This window comes from Eurytemora carolleeae, unplaced genomic scaffold (genome assembly GCF_000591075.1).
Source record: "Eurytemora carolleeae unplaced genomic scaffold, Eaff_2.0 scaffold82, whole genome shotgun sequence".
Lineage (NCBI taxonomy): Eukaryota > Metazoa > Arthropoda > Copepoda > Calanoida > Temoridae > Eurytemora > Eurytemora carolleeae.
The window spans coordinates 199,351-215,838 of NW_019396126.1; the positions used below are offsets into that span (position 1 = coordinate 199,351).

The 16,488-nt window shown below is 33.3% G+C and overlaps 1 protein-coding gene across 1 annotated transcript; it reads left to right on the forward strand.

Annotated features, from left to right (window-relative positions):
• Positions 1-2,572: 2,572 nt before the first annotated feature.
• On the forward strand, positions 2,573-14,727 carry LOC111695716 (aldehyde dehydrogenase X, mitochondrial). Its single transcript, XM_023465126.1, has 12 exons — positions 2,573-2,644; positions 3,886-4,063; positions 4,281-4,354; positions 5,199-5,282; positions 6,145-6,222; positions 6,878-7,028; positions 7,589-7,664; positions 8,801-9,033; positions 12,551-12,660; positions 13,073-13,219; positions 13,795-13,929; positions 14,646-14,727. The coding sequence occupies exons 1-12, from the start codon at positions 2,577-2,579 to the stop codon at positions 14,710-14,712; spliced, it is 1,401 nt and encodes a 466-aa protein (XP_023320894.1). The 5' UTR covers positions 2,573-2,576; the 3' UTR covers positions 14,713-14,727.
• Positions 14,728-16,488: the final 1,761 nt, after the last annotated feature.

A 16,488-nucleotide genomic window follows, 5' to 3' on the forward strand; every position in this document is an offset into this window, starting at 1 on the left:
TGTATTATCTATATCTAGTTTCAAGCAAACAACTGTATTTTAGAGAAGATTTACTAAATCCCCCCGCCCCCTCCCCTCAGCTCCGGCTGGTGTGAGTTACAAACTAAATACTTTTTCTCTAAATATATCCAAGCTCCCTATTACATATTATGCTGCAGCACACATTTATCTTTTAATCCTTACGTTTCCCCTCTCAATGTCCATTCAACCATTATTCAGTTCCAATATCCGTCCTGTCCTCTCCTGTAATATAACCGTCCTTTTCAGTAATATATTCGTCCTTTTTCTGCAATATATCTGTCCTTTTCAGTAATATATCCGTCCTTTTTAGCAATATAACCGTCATTTTCAGCAATATATCCATCCTTTTTAGCAATATAACCGTCATTTTCAGCAATATATGCATCCTTTTCAGTAATATATCCGTCCTGTCCTCTCCTGTAATATAACCGTCCTTTTCAGTAATATAACCGTCCTTTTCAGTAATATATCCGTCCTTTTTAGCAATATATCCGTCCTTTTCAGCAATATATCCGAACTTTTTAGCAATATATCCGTCCTTTTTAGCAATATATCCATATTTTTCAGCAATATATTCGTCCTTTTTAGCAATATATCCATCCTTTTCAGCAATATATCCGTCCTTTTTAGCAATATATCCATCTTTTTCAGCAATATATCCGAACTTTTCAGTAATATATCCGTCCTTTTCAGCAATATATCCGTCCTTTTCAGCAATATATCCGAACTTTTTAGCAATATAACCGTCCTTGGGTCCTATAGTATTTCTATTCTATCCAGGGATCGTTTCCGATAATTTGTTCTACTTTTTGTTAAGAAAAAAATATTTGGAGTTGACATTGAAGTTAGATCCTTTGTTATACATATTGTTCCCAGACCTCCTCCCCCCCTTGCATTAAGTCTCATCACTTAAATACTTTGTTATGAGTGTAAGCTCCTAGTATGAATTATTACTCACAAGTTTTTACACATGTTTAAGTGAATATGAGAATGTAATCCTATTGATTTAAAGATTAATAGATTGGTTTTGACTTATCCTCTTATCTTCAGATCTTGCGATACATGTAATTTATAATCGAGGATTAATGTTTCAGCAAAGGATTAGAGGACTGGGTGGTGGAGAGAGGATTAGCCCTTAAAAACCAACCAGTATTTACATTTCAAGAAGTTAAACGGAAAAAAATATTGTCAAAATTGACAAGTCTGATGGAACAATTATCCATTCGAATCCCTGTAAGTCGTCAATGTATAGCGAGACCAAAAAAACTGTGGAATAGGAAGACGACATTTAAGCAATATTATGTGTAACCAGCTTTACCTGGAATGTAAAAATCGTTTTACTTAGCTTAACATTTTTAAATCAAATAAATATCATTCTCGTGGTTCTACGGAGTTCCCCAACCAAAATCTTAGGCAAATCAGTTAAGGGGTTTGTGAGTTATGATGGGACGTACAAACAAACAGACAAACAGATAGAAATTAAAACTAAACTCAACTACTTTAAATGTAGATTAATATTATTATAAAGCAGAAAATTTACTACGTAGTAGCTTGAGAATCAATTTATTAAATATGTACAGACTGCACAATCGTTGTGTTCCATGTTCATTGGACTCAGAGATTAATAACAGGGTTGTTGTGAACGAAAAACCCCTAAATCTTGAAAAGACTACATCTTGTGTTCTATCTGTTTTGTTATTAATCTATGATAAATAACATGATCATAGTAATACATAAGTGTATTTGATGTTGTTACAAAGAAAATAGTTTTACTACATAGATAAAGGTTTACCCACATAGTACGAGACTTCAGAGACGACTGTACAGAATTTATTTAGTCTTCTTTTTAAGTTTAAGGAATTCTGCAGCTGTAAACTTGGCCCTTTCTTTGCCAAACTAGTTAATTTACCTTTCATAAAATATATTAAAGGCAGAAAGCCAAGTTCAACCTTTGAACTATTGTAATTAAAGAGTTTTAGATCGCCCTAAATCTCTCATCCTTTGTGGGAAACCCTGTATGGGGGTTCTTCGAGAAGTAAATTAGAACTAAGGAGAAGAGAATAAGGGTTATTTACAACATACTGTATCCAATTCAGACAACTCTAGAACTAGTTATATATATAGTTCCATATAGTTATATATATAGTTCCAGGTGGATCTTCCTTGAATCAGACAATCTTGGAGTACGTAATGTACAAAATATTAACGTTAAATACTACATATACATGTACTGTAGTTCATTCATGGTTCACTCTGTACAAGCAATGCTTTTGTTGCACAAGAAACAAGTTAGGGTTAGGGTAAAGTGCAAACCTATTTAGATAAATATATAAAGTGCATATAAAGTGCATATAAAGTGCATATAAATGCATATATAAAGTGCAAACCTATTTAGATAAATGCATATATGCATATATAGACATTTAAGAATAATCCATTTACAATTATCGTCTTGCTCTTTTAGACTCTGCCCTTAAAGTAAGTTAATTTCATCAGCATTATGTTAAGTATATGTCAAAGTTTTGACTAAAACTTAATCTTGTTATTCCAGAAGAATGTTGCTTATCAGGAACTTGGGAATTGGGAATTTATCTAAATTTTCATCCCGACAGTTCATCTCCAGGTAATTATTAGGAGTTCATGAACCTGTATATTCTTGTATCAGGAGAATATCAGGAGTTCCTGAACCTATATATTCTAGTATCCGGAGTATATCATGGGATCATGAACCTATATATTTTAGTATCCGGAGTATATCATGGGGTTCCTGAACCTATATATTCTAGTATCCGAAGAATATCATGGGTTCCTGAACCTATATATTCTAGTATTCAAAGTGTATCGGGGTTCCTGAACCTATATATTCTAGTATCCGGAGTATATCAGGAGTTCCTGAACCTATATATTCTAGTATCCGGAGTATATCAGGAGTTCCTGAACCTATACATTCTAGTATTCAAAGTGTATCGGGGTTCCTGAACCTATATATTTTAGTATCCGGAGTATATCATGGGTTCCTTAACCTATATATTTTAGTATCCGGAGTATATCATGGGTTCCTGAACCTATATATTCTAGTATCCGGAGTATATCAGGGGTTCCGGAACCTGTATATTCTAGTATTCGGAGTATATCATGGGTTCCTAAAACTATATATTCTAGTATCTGGAGTATATCAGGGGTTCCGGAACCTGTATATTCTAGTATTCGGAGTATATCATGGGTTCCTTAACATATATATTCTAGTATCCGGAGTATATCAGGGGATCATGAACCTATGTATTTTAATTCGGGGTTCATGAACATATATATTCTAGTATCCGGAGTATATCAGGAGTTCCTAAACCTATATATTCTAGTATCCGGAGTATATCAGGGGATCATGAACCTATATATTCTAGTATCCGGAGTATATTATGGGTTCATGAACCTATATATTCTAGTATTCGGAGTATATCATGGGTTTCTGAACCTATATATTCTAGTATCCGGAGTATATCATGGGTTCCTGAACCTATATATTCTAGTATCTGAAGTATATTATGGGTTCCTAAATCTATAATTCTAGTATCCGGAGTATATCAGGGGTTCCTAAACCTGTATATTCTAGTATTCGGAGTATATCATGGGTTCCTTAACATATATATTCTAGTATTCGGAGTATATCATGGGTTCCTGAACCTATATATTCTAGTATCTGAAGTATATTATGGGTTCCTAAATCTATATATTCTAGTATCCGGAGTATATTATGGGTTCCTAAACCTGTATATTCTAGTATCCGGAGTATATCCGGGGTTCCAGAAACTATATATTCTAGTATCCGGAGTATATCCAGGGTTCCTGAATCTATATATATTCTAGTATCCGGAGTGTATCAGGGGTTCTTGAACCTATATATTCTAGTACCCGGAGTGTATCAGGGGTTCCTAAACCCATAACAAAGCCTGATGTAGTGCACACTGGTATTTTCATCAACAATGAATGGCTGGACTCAGAGTCAGGGAAAACCTTCTCCACCATTAACCCTAGTACGGGAGAGGTATTGGTTATTTTTTTATTGAAATTGAAGTGAAATTATACTTACAGTCCCTGTGATAACACAAAACATGTTGATTTACTTGAATGTCCAAAACTCACCTTGATATCTATTATGCATTTTTTTATAAATAAAGAGAAGTTGTATTTCTAAAGTTTGAAATCGTCCTCATGGTTAAAATAAAATATTTCTAGTTTTTCTTGAATTTTGTTTGGTTTAGATAATCTGTGAGGTTGAGGAGGGAGACAAGGCGGATATAGACAAGGCAGTTGATGCAGCCACTCAAGCATTTAGGTCAAATTTAAAACAAAATTAGAGGTCAAAACTTTTGTACATGGGAATTCAGTGACGAATTGGATATCGTCTTTGTTATGAATTAACATTGTAATACCTAATTTCAAAAGCCATAATATTATTATGTTTGCTATAGTTTATTTTATGAAAAGGGTAAAAGACTGCAAAGATGTGTCTATAATGTCTCCGCAAGATGAACAGTGTAGACGGACAAGTTTACTCTGTTTGTATACTGCAATTTGCTTGTTTTACTAAGTACAACCGTATGCAGTCAAAACATAACAAACAAAATGTGAACATAGCAGACGAAACTCTTAACAGATTAGAGCTTTCTCAGTAGGTATCACTATACTAAATCAAAGAATTATTTAAAAAGACGATATCGAATTCGTCACTGAATTCCCATGTTTATTGGGACACGCTGTATGATAAAGCGCTTATTTGCCACAACTAAACTGGAAACTTTGCGTGGTTAAATGCGTAATCCGCAAAAACAGACAAGTTCTCCTTGGTCAAGAGTAGGTTTTTTTGTGACTCCTGATTGGTCGATGTTTCCAGCGTTATAAAAGATTCTTAAAAGGAATAAACATAATCCATGAATGCACAAGTGAAACGGATTAATAGTACAAAATGTCCTACTTCTGATCTTTTTGCTTACTCTTAATTTTATTGTTTACATATTTATATATTTTGATTATAGCATAATGAACGGAATACTTACCCTGCAGGGAGTAAGTGAACCACAAGATCCTACTGAGAAACCTCTAGACCTTGAACCATTTATACTTATGCATTTATACATCAAACATGTTGATAATGTATTCTAATAATTCCGAATTGTTAGGTTGGGAAGTCCCTGGAGAACTATGGATGCATCAAAGAGAGGAAATCTGCTCAATAAGCTCGCAGACCTCATGGAGAGAGATAGGTTCGTTTTAGCGGAGTAGTTTACTGGAGATATATGTTAGTTCTAGGGGAGTAGTTTACTAGAGAGATAGGTTCGTTCTAGTGGAGTAGTTTACTAGAAAGATATGTTAGTTCTAGTGGAGTAGTTTACGAGAGAGATAGGTAAGTTCAAGTGGTGTAGTTTACAAGAGAGATAGGTTCGTTCTTGTGGTGTAGTTTACAGGAGATATAGATGAGTTCTAGTGGTGTAGTTTACTAGAGAGATATGTTAGTTCTAGGGGAGTGGTTTACTAGAGAGATAGGTTCGTTCTAGTGGAGTAGTTTACTAGAGAGATAAGTTCGTTCTAGTGGAGTAGTTTACTAGAGAGATAAGTTCGTTCTAGTGGAGTAGTTCACTAGAGAGATATGTTTGTTCTAGTGGAGTAGTTTACTAGAGAGATATTTTAGTTCTAGTGGAGTAGTTTACTAGAGAGATAGGTTCGTTCTAGTGAACTTTTTTCTAGAAGAGTAGTTTACTAGCGAGATAAGTTCGTTCTAATGAAGTAATTTACTGCAGGGAGATAGGTTAGTTCTAGTGGAGTAGTTTACTAGAGAGATAGGTTAGTTCTAGTGGAGTAGATTACTAGAGAGATAGATTAGTTCTAGTGGAGTAGTTTATTAGAGGGAGATAGGCGTGCTCGAGTATTCTAGTCCATCTTTGTGCAAAGAAGAAAGTTTTAAAACAAATCAGTCCTCTCTGTCCCGATAATTTGTAATTGCATATTCAAGAAAATTATGCATCTCCAACCAATATAAAAACTTTGATTATAAATATGTTACGCACTTATTCATTGTTTTTTCTCTCTCTTACTAGAATTAGGGTTTGTAATAATTTTACTTATCAGGGTTCTGTTGGCATCCCTTGAAACCCTGGATAACGGAAAACCGTATTTGACCTCCTACCTAGCTGACCTGGAACTCAGGTTTAATATTTCTCCGGGTTTAAGCTCTACCTGGAGTTAGGAAACTAAGGAATATTGGATTTTCTGTTAAATTCAAATCCTTTGTTGAAAGATTATGCTTAACAAAAACTTAAGTATTATAATCCGTCTAGACTTTAAAACAGACGGCGTATGAGGGGGGGGGGGAATGCAAACTTAAGTAAGTTCTAACCAACTTAACGTTTTTAAGTAGGAGATGGTGTTTTTTTTTGTTCTCCTGCATGTTAAAAGAAATTACTTGTAAATCATCCTTTTCATTTTAATCTAATTGTTAACTTCAGTGTTTAGCTTATGCATATTTTTTAAACCTTTCACGCATATAAAATATATAGACTTTTAAAATCAAAGTTAAAGATCTTTATTCATAGTAATCCACAATGTGACAATACTTTATTATTTTTCACATTTTAACTGATCTTTTTTCTTACTTTTAAATTGATACCGTGGTCAGCATATATATCAATATACTAAAGTGCTGATATAAAACAGAGACTGACAGTATCCGGTACTACAAAGTTCTACATAATAAAGAATGCAGTCGGTATCAGGTCTTGAAATAGCATTATATCACCCATATCACTGTATTGATATTTATGCTGACTACTGTATTAAATTGAACTAAGATTGTTTATTTTAGTATAAAATGTTACCGTTACTACGCTGGTTGGTCGGATAAGCATCATGGTAAGGTGATATCTGTGGATGGAAACTATAACTGCTACACTAGACATGAACCTGTCGGAGTAGTTGGACAAATCATACCATGGAACTTTCCTCTCCTTATGCAGGTGTGAAATTAAATCCAGGTTTAAAAGAACTGGTTTTAGGAAAAAATAATATGAAGGATTTATAACACATTACGCATCCATGCCCTCTCATATGACCTATAAACAAAACTTACCTACTTTTTTTCTGACCTAAGAATTTTAATAACTAAAAATGTAAAATGAAAATGTGGAGTCGAATCAAATCTGTAAAATTGTGTGGTGATTTAAAACATAAAATAACAATGACAACATGTTCCTTTTGATCTTGAGGATCTTTAAAATCAAAGGACGTAAAATATACAGAACTATTAAATGTGAAGACGACTTTATAACAATACTTTAATTTATTTGATGTTGCTACGAAGCAAATAGTTTTACTTTATACTTATTAAGTCACTATAATTAAGTGAAATGGGACTGTTTACACTTCTAAATTGCTGTGTCCATTGCTTATTGGACTATTTAAAATCATAACTTGAGCCTAAAAGTCGTCTTCCTATTTCAGAGTTTCCTGGTTATCATGGAACTTTTACATAATTATGTGGAAAATGTTGCGAAAATTAAAAATCTAATAATGGTAGGCGTGGAAGCTGGGACCCGCTCTTGCCACTGGGAACTGTGTTGTTCTTAAACTGGCGGAGCAAACACCACTGTCAGGTTGATTATATCTTTATAAATTGCATATCTGAAATGGAGCTACCTCCAATGTCTACCTAAAAATATCTCTCCCCTAACCTAACCTGGAAGGTTATAATCACGAGGTTGCTTTTCACTTTCATTCAATTTTAATGATTTAGGAAAGGGTAAATCTAAACAAATATTGATAAAATATAAAACTTTGATGTTTCTTTTTTCCTTATACTTAATCGTCGTCTTAATTCTACTTAATCAATGTAAATTTTACTGAGATATTGGTACAACCTGAGTTCTCTTGACATGGCACAGGAAAAAAATCTCGTTCTTTTTCTGTAGAATAAACAGTTTTCTATTCCATTGTTAATGGTGCAATTTGTTGTTTCAGTCGGGTTCAACGAAGTTGTTGCAAAATGTCGTATTCTTCGTTCTGATTTATGATTTATATTATTTCTAGGATTTTATTCTTTTCATCTAATGAAACCTTTTATATTAACAGAATTAATTAAAATTTTACTTTTATCTAGGTCTGCACGTAGCACAGCTTGCCAAGGAGGCAGGGTTTCCTCCCGGAGTAATTAATGTTGTCCCTGGGTTCGGTCCTACTGCCGGAGCTGCTCTAGTAACCCATCCTAACGTGGATAAGATCGCGTTTACTGGATCAAAATTGTATCAAATGTTTCAAGATTTAACCCGGCGCTGAATTTAAACCGGGTTTTGGCGGATTTAAACCGCGGCTCAAATTCTTTAAATTCCATCTCTGGAACATTATAATCACGAGGTTGCTTTATTTTATCCACTTTCATTCAATTTTAATGATTTAGGAAAGAGTGAATCTAAACAAATATTGATAAAATATAAAACTTTGATGTTTCTTTTTTCCTTATATTTAATCGTCGTCTTAATTCTACATTATCAATGGAAATACATGGCATTTGAAATAATCTCGTTCTTTTTCTGTAGAATACATGGTTTTCTATAACATTGTTAAATGGTGCAATTTGTTGTTTCAGCCGGGTTCAACGAAGTTGTTGGAAAATGTCGTATTCTTCGTTCTGATTTATGATTTATATTATTTCTAGGATTTTATTATTTTATTCTTTTCATCTAATGAAACCTTTTATATTAACAGAATTAATTAAAATTTACCTTTTCTCTAGGTCTGCACGTAGCACAGCTTGCCAAGGAGGCAGGGTTTCCTCCCGGAGTAATTAATGTTGTCCCTGGGTTCGGTCCTACTGCCGGAGCTGCTCTAGTAACCCATCCTAACGTGGATAAGATCGCGTTTACTGGATCAACAGAGGTGGGAAAACTTATTCAATCTGAAGCTGGACAAACATTGAAGAGAGTTACTCTGGAGCTAGGAGGAAAATCCCCGAATATCATTCTCAAGGTACAATGAGATACTAGCAGAGATTAATCTGAAGTCTGATTCTTGGTTGAGTTGGTTTGGATGGGTTTTAAAAGAGGAGCAGAAGAGAGTAATGAATATAGGGATATAATCGTAAAAGTAAGTTAGGATAAAAAAAATAGGAGTGGATGAAGTTTCAAAAAGAATTGATAAGTAGGACAGGGGAAGAATACAGTAGGATAGAGTTAATGAGTAAAATATTAATGAAGAGTAGATTATTATTTTAGAGTAGGATGGGATTAAGGAGTGGGACAGGATTGATGAAGAGGATTGGATTAAAGAGTAGGATTGGATTGAGGAGTAGGATTGGATTGAGGAGTAGGATTTGATTGAGGAGTAGGATTTGATTGAGGAGTAGCATTAAATTGAGGAGTAGCATTGGATCGAGGAGTAGCATTAGATGAGTCTAAAAATTGGATTGAGAAGTAGGATTGGATTAAGGAGTAGGATTGTATTGAGCAGTGCCACTATTATAGAGTATTTAACTAGGATGTGGATAATACAATATTTTTATACAGGATGTGGATAATACAATATTTAACCAGGATGTAGATAATACAATATTAAACCAGGTTACGGTATAATACAATATTAAACCAGGATGCGGATATTACAATATTTAACCAGTAAGCGGATAATATAATATTTAAATAGGATGCGGATAATACAATATTTAACCATGATGCGGATAATACAATATTTAACTAGGATGCGGATAATACAATATTTAACTAGGATGCGGATAATATAATATTTAACCAGGATGCGGATAATACAATATTTAACTAGGATGCGGATAATATAATATTTAACTAGGATGCGGATAATATAATATTTAACCAGGATGCAGATAATACAATATTTAACTAGGATGCGGATAATAAAATATTTAACTAGGATGCGGATAATACAATATTTAACCAGGATGCGGATAATATAATATTTAACTAGGATGCGGTTAATACAATATTTAACTAGGATGCGGATAATACAATATTCAACCAGGATACGGAAAATACAATATTTATCCAGGATACGGGATAATACAATATTTTACTAGGATGCGGATTATACAATATTTAACTAGGATGCGGATAATACAATATTTAACCAGGATGCGGATAATACAATATTTAACTAGGATGCGGATAATTCAATGTTTAACCAGGATACGGATAATACAATTTTTAACCAGGATACGGATAATACAATATTTAATTAGGATGCGGATAATACAATATTTAACTAGGATGCGGATAATACAATATTTAACTAGGATGCGGATAATACAATATTTAACCAGATTCCTAACCCTGGAACTTGCTTCCTAGCCCTTTAACTTGCTTCCTCCCCCTGAAACCTGCTTCCTAACCCTGGAACTTACCTCCTAACCCTTGAACTTGCTTCCTAACCCTAAAAATTGCTTCCTAACCCCGCAACTTGCTTCCTAACCCCGCAACTTGCTTCCTAACCCTGCAACTTGCTTCCTAACCCTGCAGCTTGCTTATTACCCCTGAAACTTGCTTCCTAAAATCGCAACAGACTGTTTGAACCCCACCATATGTTGTCATCATTTTTGTTGATTTTATGTAACTTAATTATACTCTCAGTGTTCAGTTCAGTGCAAAACAAGATTTTTTTTCAAACCTTTAATTATATTGCCTACATTCTTGTTTTTTCATTGATGGTTATCTTCTTATTTTTTTTAAATACTGTAAACCAGGAGATCGTGTCTAATATCATATATTTTCTTAATATTATCAAACAATTTTTTCTGTTATTTACAATACTATTTTATGTTTTGAGTCGAGTAAGAAAATGAAATTGTTAAAATAAATTGCCCCGAGTCAGTAACCTTGCTTAATAAATATCTATTTATAAAGCAGTAATCTTTGTTCTTCTGTCTGCTTGTTTGGATGTCCCAATCTTGATTGAGGAAATCGTTGAACGACAGAAATATTCATTTTTTTGTTATTTTTATGAATTAATCTCTATATTGAGAATATCTGCGTAGAGTCCATAGATTCACTTATTAACTATTTTCATCACTATTTTTATTCAAACAATGTCTCCAGCATTTCGTTTGTAATTGTTTTCAAGCGACTAAGGATTTCTAGAGTTTTTAATTTCTCCTGGCAAACTGTTCCGTAAATTCATTACTCTTTGACTAAAAAATTGGATCTCACTTCTAATCTCGACCGGAAGAGTATCCAACTAATTCAAACCAAGTATCACTTGATGCATCATCAAAACCATGGATAATGTTGTACGTTTGCAGCATGTCGATATATGTTCTTCTGTTCTCCAGTTTCAGTTCTAGTTCTTCCCGAGAGCCCAGATATCATATTGACTGCTCTACGTTGAACCTGTTTTAATATATCTTTATCTGCAGCTGTCCAGGGACACCAAGCAGACACGGAAAACCTCGTGGATTAAAAGTTTTTAGTTGAGTGTATTGACTTTAATAGGAAAATCTCTTTTCCAGACAAAGCTGTGTTTTCAAGCTTGTTTTTAAATAAAGGTTTCGTTTATTATTGGAATATATTTTACAAATGATTTTCTTGCTAAGAAATGTGAAAACTGATTTATAAAAACAAATCAAGAACTGTATGTATCAGATTGAAAGAATTAAGGTTATTATAAAACAACTTTTATTTGACAATACATGTACTGTTCTGAAAGAACTTAACGTAAAAAACGTAAAAAACTTGAGTTGTTTTTCAACCGGTTAGACTTTTGATCTTGTGCGTTGCCATTTCTTAAAACATTGGTTAGTCAAAAATTTACTTTTTCACAGAAAAAAATTATCGAAATTGTTTTAATGAAATTTCATCAAAAAGTCTCGAAATACTCGGAAACGTATATTGCCGGTAAAATTCTCAGTTCTCCCTGGTAAATCCTCCCTGATAGTAAATAACTTTTAAATACAAGAATGAATAATTTTTATGTTGAAAAATTCGATGATTTCGTAATAAATGAAATGATAAATATGTTATGTAATTGTATTTTTAATATATTTGGAAAAGTATACCCCAGCCTAGTTTGTAGCTAGGATATGAAAGTTTTAAACTAAAATATTGTAAGAAATCTTGTTAATGGGGAAATAAGTTTAAAATATCGACTAAACCATAAAATATGAAGAACTTGGACCTTCATAATTTTCATTGTTTTTATAGCCAAGTTTTTGATAGAAAATATGGGGAACCATCTTAGAAATATTAGATCGATATCCAATTTGTTCTGGAACGTTTGTTAAAGATCCAATTTCTGTAGAACAGTTTCATATCAGACAAATTGGCAACATTCAACAATTCATCCTACTTTCTCTTCCCCACCCCCTCCACATTGCATCTTTCTCTTTCCATTTTCTTCTACCAACATTCCGCTTCTTTCCCGCTTTCTCTCTCAACAAAGGACACAAACTAGCCCTCTGTCCTATAATCCGTTTCATAAATCAGAGAAATAACCCTGCTTCCTTGTTTATGCATGTTTAAACTAGGCTGAGACGGATCATGGACCTCAGATAGACCTGGAGCAGATGGAGAAGATATTAGGATACATCAAAACAGGAGAGAAGGAAGGGGCAAAGCTTCTCACCGGGGGTAAAAGGTGGGAGAAGACATTTATTTAATAAACCTGCAATGTGTATTTCCGACTCTTGTTCGTCCTTAAATGCTTTCTCATAATTAGTACATACTGATTAGTGCGTCCTCATCAGTGCATCCTTTTTTTGCTAAATAAATTTGTTAAACGTTGCGAGCTAATATAAAGGCATTCCAAACTAGTACAGTACTAAGACGTTGTGACCTCGTAGCTCCTTTAGTTTGGATTTTATGAGAACAGAAAATTTGTTTTGTTAAATATTAGAAATTTACAAGTCTTTTGTTCTTTTCAATATCTCTTGAATAAGAGGAGTTATGTTTGAAAACAACAAGATTTCGAACATACGTTCTATTTACTTTAGTTAAACGTGAGGGACACGGTTAGCTTTATTATATTTTTATATTTCTGTTTCATTCAGACACGGAGAACAGGGATATTTTGTTGAACCAACAATATTTGGAGATGTAGAGGATGAAATGAAGATCTGTCAAGAGGAGATATTTGGACCCGTCCAGTCTATACAGAGGTTTAAAACACTGGATGAAGCTGTAGACAGAGCAAACAAGTAAATTCTAGATTTTAAAAAACTGATTTTTCTCCTTTCAAACAGACTTGGAAGTAGACAACTTTTTAATCTGATAGCAAAATTGGTGCTTTTAAAATGTTGTCGGTGACATAGTTAACGGGACTGTAAGCGTAATTACTACTGCAAGTAAACATATTGAAAATATCAGAATTAAACACTACCTAAAAAAACGACAATATTTTATTTTCCACATTATTGATCAGATAAAGGTTTCCAGGGGTGAATCATAAATTTCCATCTTGACACGGAGGGTCACTTGAAATTACTTTTACTGTCCCTTTAACGTTTGGTACAATTTAAATGTCGTCTTTACGCTTGATGCAATTAAAAATTATTGCAATTCTGGGTTTTTCAGACATCTTTTTGGACAAAAAAATTAAATAGATAGGGATTTTATTCAGATTTCATATTTCTCAGAAACTTTTCGATATCGGGCAAAAATAGCGTGGTTCATTTCACAATAAACAGTCGAATAACTTTGCAGGATTTTCTATATATGGGCTGAACATACACATAACAACAATACCACCACCACCGATATAAATATTGTCCAGGAACAGCTATGGGTTGGCTGGAGCAGTATTAACCAAGGATGTTGGGAACGCGATGTATGTGAGTAACTCCCTGAGAGCAGGAACTGTTTGGATAAACTGCTATAACGTTCTAGCTGCTCAAGCACCTTTCGGAGGGTAAATATTCCTTTATATTTTTGTATTTTGTTTGGGTGCGTCAAGAGTTTTTAGGAGGATGAAATAGGAAAAAAGGTTATCATATACTTTCTAGAAATTACATAAATAATTGTATTTACATCAAAGTTTTGAAACCTGTATTGGGCAAATAATATGCGAGATTATAAGTAACATAAGCTGTGTTAAGTTCACACTTTACGCTGACGTACACTCTTGTTTAACTTCAATTTGAACAGCATTTTAGAGATGAACACAAGGAGTTCTTGACCTTCGATTATCAGTCTAAGGTTCAATGGATACCGTTTTTAATCGAACATTCCCCTCTTTGTATGGAGAGAAACTTGAATTTACGCTGTCAGTCCCTTTTAGTTATTGAACGACATCTTTATACTGCAAATAATTATTGGAGATAAGAATATAAAATCTAGTTTACTGGTTCGATGAAGTTTGGAGTTTTCTAGATAAAGATCTAAAAAGACTCGAGAATATTGTAGATTATATAGAGTATTGAATCCTCCAGAGGAGAAAATAAAAGACTAGATAAAGGTGTAAAAACTCCTGAATATGGAAGTTTAAAGTTTCTTAGATCAAGATACAGTGAATCCCAGATATATGAATATATATAGCAAGAGTTTTTTTTATAATATTGTATTCTTATAATATTTATATTTCAAGACACATGATTTCGGGTAGTTTTCTAATACTTATATTTCAAGATACAAGATGTCGGGTGGTTTTCTAATATTTATATTTCAAGATGCAAGATGTCGGGTAGTTTTCTAATACTTTCTAATATTTATATTTCAAGATACATGATGTCGGGTAGTTTTCTAATACTTATATTTCAAGATACAAGATGTCGGGTGGTTTTCTAATATTTATATTTCAAGATACAAGATGTCGGGTAGTTTTATAATATTTATATTTCAAGATACATGATGTCGGGTACTTTTCTAATATTTATATTTCAAGATACAAGATGTCGGGTAGTTATATAATATTTATATTTCAAGATACAAGATGTCGAGTAGTTTTATAATATTTATATTTCAAGATACATGATGTCGGGTAGTTTTCTAATATTTATATTTCAAGATACAAGATGTCGGGTAGTTTTCTAATATTTATATTTCAAGATACATGATGTCGGGTAGTTTTCTAATATTTATATTTCAAGATACAAGATGTCGGGTAGTTTTCTAATATTTATATTTCAANGGTTTATTTATCTTTTCCTTCTCCGCTGGGAGGTTGCGTGACAATTTGTAACTCCGGTAATTATATGTCTTCTCCGGTGGCCCGGTTCCGGAGAAATATGCTGCTACTATCTTCCATGATTCCAAAGGGTGTGGTTCTAGAGGTGGTTCTAGAGGTGCTTTTAGAGGTGGTTCTAGAGTTTCTACAGGTGGTTCTAGAGCTGGTTCTAGAGGTAGTTCTAGAGGTGGTTCTAGAGGTGGTTCTAGAGCTGGTTCTAGAGGTGGTTCTGGAGGCGATTCTAGAGGTTCTAAAATGGTTTCAAGACAAATTCCAAATCATGGCTAAGAAATAGTGAAAAGTTTAGAAAAAGGTGAAATTAAAAAAAATAGTTACTATACCATGGATTTTCCCCCAGAAAATCCTAAAAATAACCCGAGATCTATAAAAAAAATACTGTTTACATCAAATAATCCCAATATCTTTGCAACCCAATATTGTAACAATTAGATATTTCTAAGTCAAGGTTCTGTTGGTACAAATAATCTAAGTTTAAAATATCTAAGTTTTAAACCGTCAGGTTGCAAAGATATAGGGGTTATAAAATTAGAGTTTGTGGCAAAGATACAATTTGTTTTAATGTTTCAATATTTTAATATTCCAAGGAACCATACATAGATTCAACCAACTTGAAATGCTTTCTATTCAAATATAAGCCTAATCCCAAACGAAAACGAGGAAACCCTTAAAAAGTGTGAAAACAAAGTTGTTTGTTACATCCCTATGTTTCTCTATTTGTATGTAGCTACATGTACACTTCAGATAGAAAATCGTTAATCCATTTAACCCTAAACATTTTTTCTTTAATTAATCATTTATGTTGATTATTTAATCGCAATTTTTGAGATAAAATAACAAAAAATGGGGTTTCTCCACAAACTGAAATTTTCTAGTCCAGCAAGATCTTTTCAACCTGATGGTGTGAACCTTTGATATTTTCTAATCCAGCTAGATCTTTTCAACCTGATGGTGTGAAACCTTTGATATTTCAAAACTTAAGACTATTTGATCTAACAAAACTCAAAGTTGAATAATCAAGGGTCTACGACATCGTGTTGCAAAGTTAAAGGTGTTAGAAAATTTGTTGAGAAAAACTCATTTCCTTGAGATTGTTACATTAAATGAGTTTAAGGTTGCCCTTTTCATCCTTGGTGCAGTAACTCTTATTTAAAAATGCTTCAGTTGGACAAAAAGTTATTAAAAATGCTCTTCAAAATTATTTCGTAAAAAAATTTAGCCCTGGTAATTTTTTTAAATGTATCCATGGCAATATACATACAGGTTTACCCACGAAGGATGAGACTG

What these genes read in the sequence shown, in the direction of transcription:
- LOC111695716 (XM_023465126.1), top strand. Translation starts at nt 2,577, where the DNA reads ATGTTGCTTATCAGGAACTTGGGAATTGGGAATTTATCTAAATTTTCA. An exon ending in CTAGCTGACCTGGAACTCAG is followed by an intron (nt 6,223 to 6,877) that starts GTTTAATATTTC and finishes TGTTTATTTTAG; the next exon opens with TATAAAATGTTACCGTTACT. An exon ending in ACTTTCCTCTCCTTATGCAG is followed by an intron (nt 7,029 to 7,588) that starts GTGTGAAATTAA and finishes TAATAATGGTAG; the next exon opens with GCGTGGAAGCTGGGACCCGC.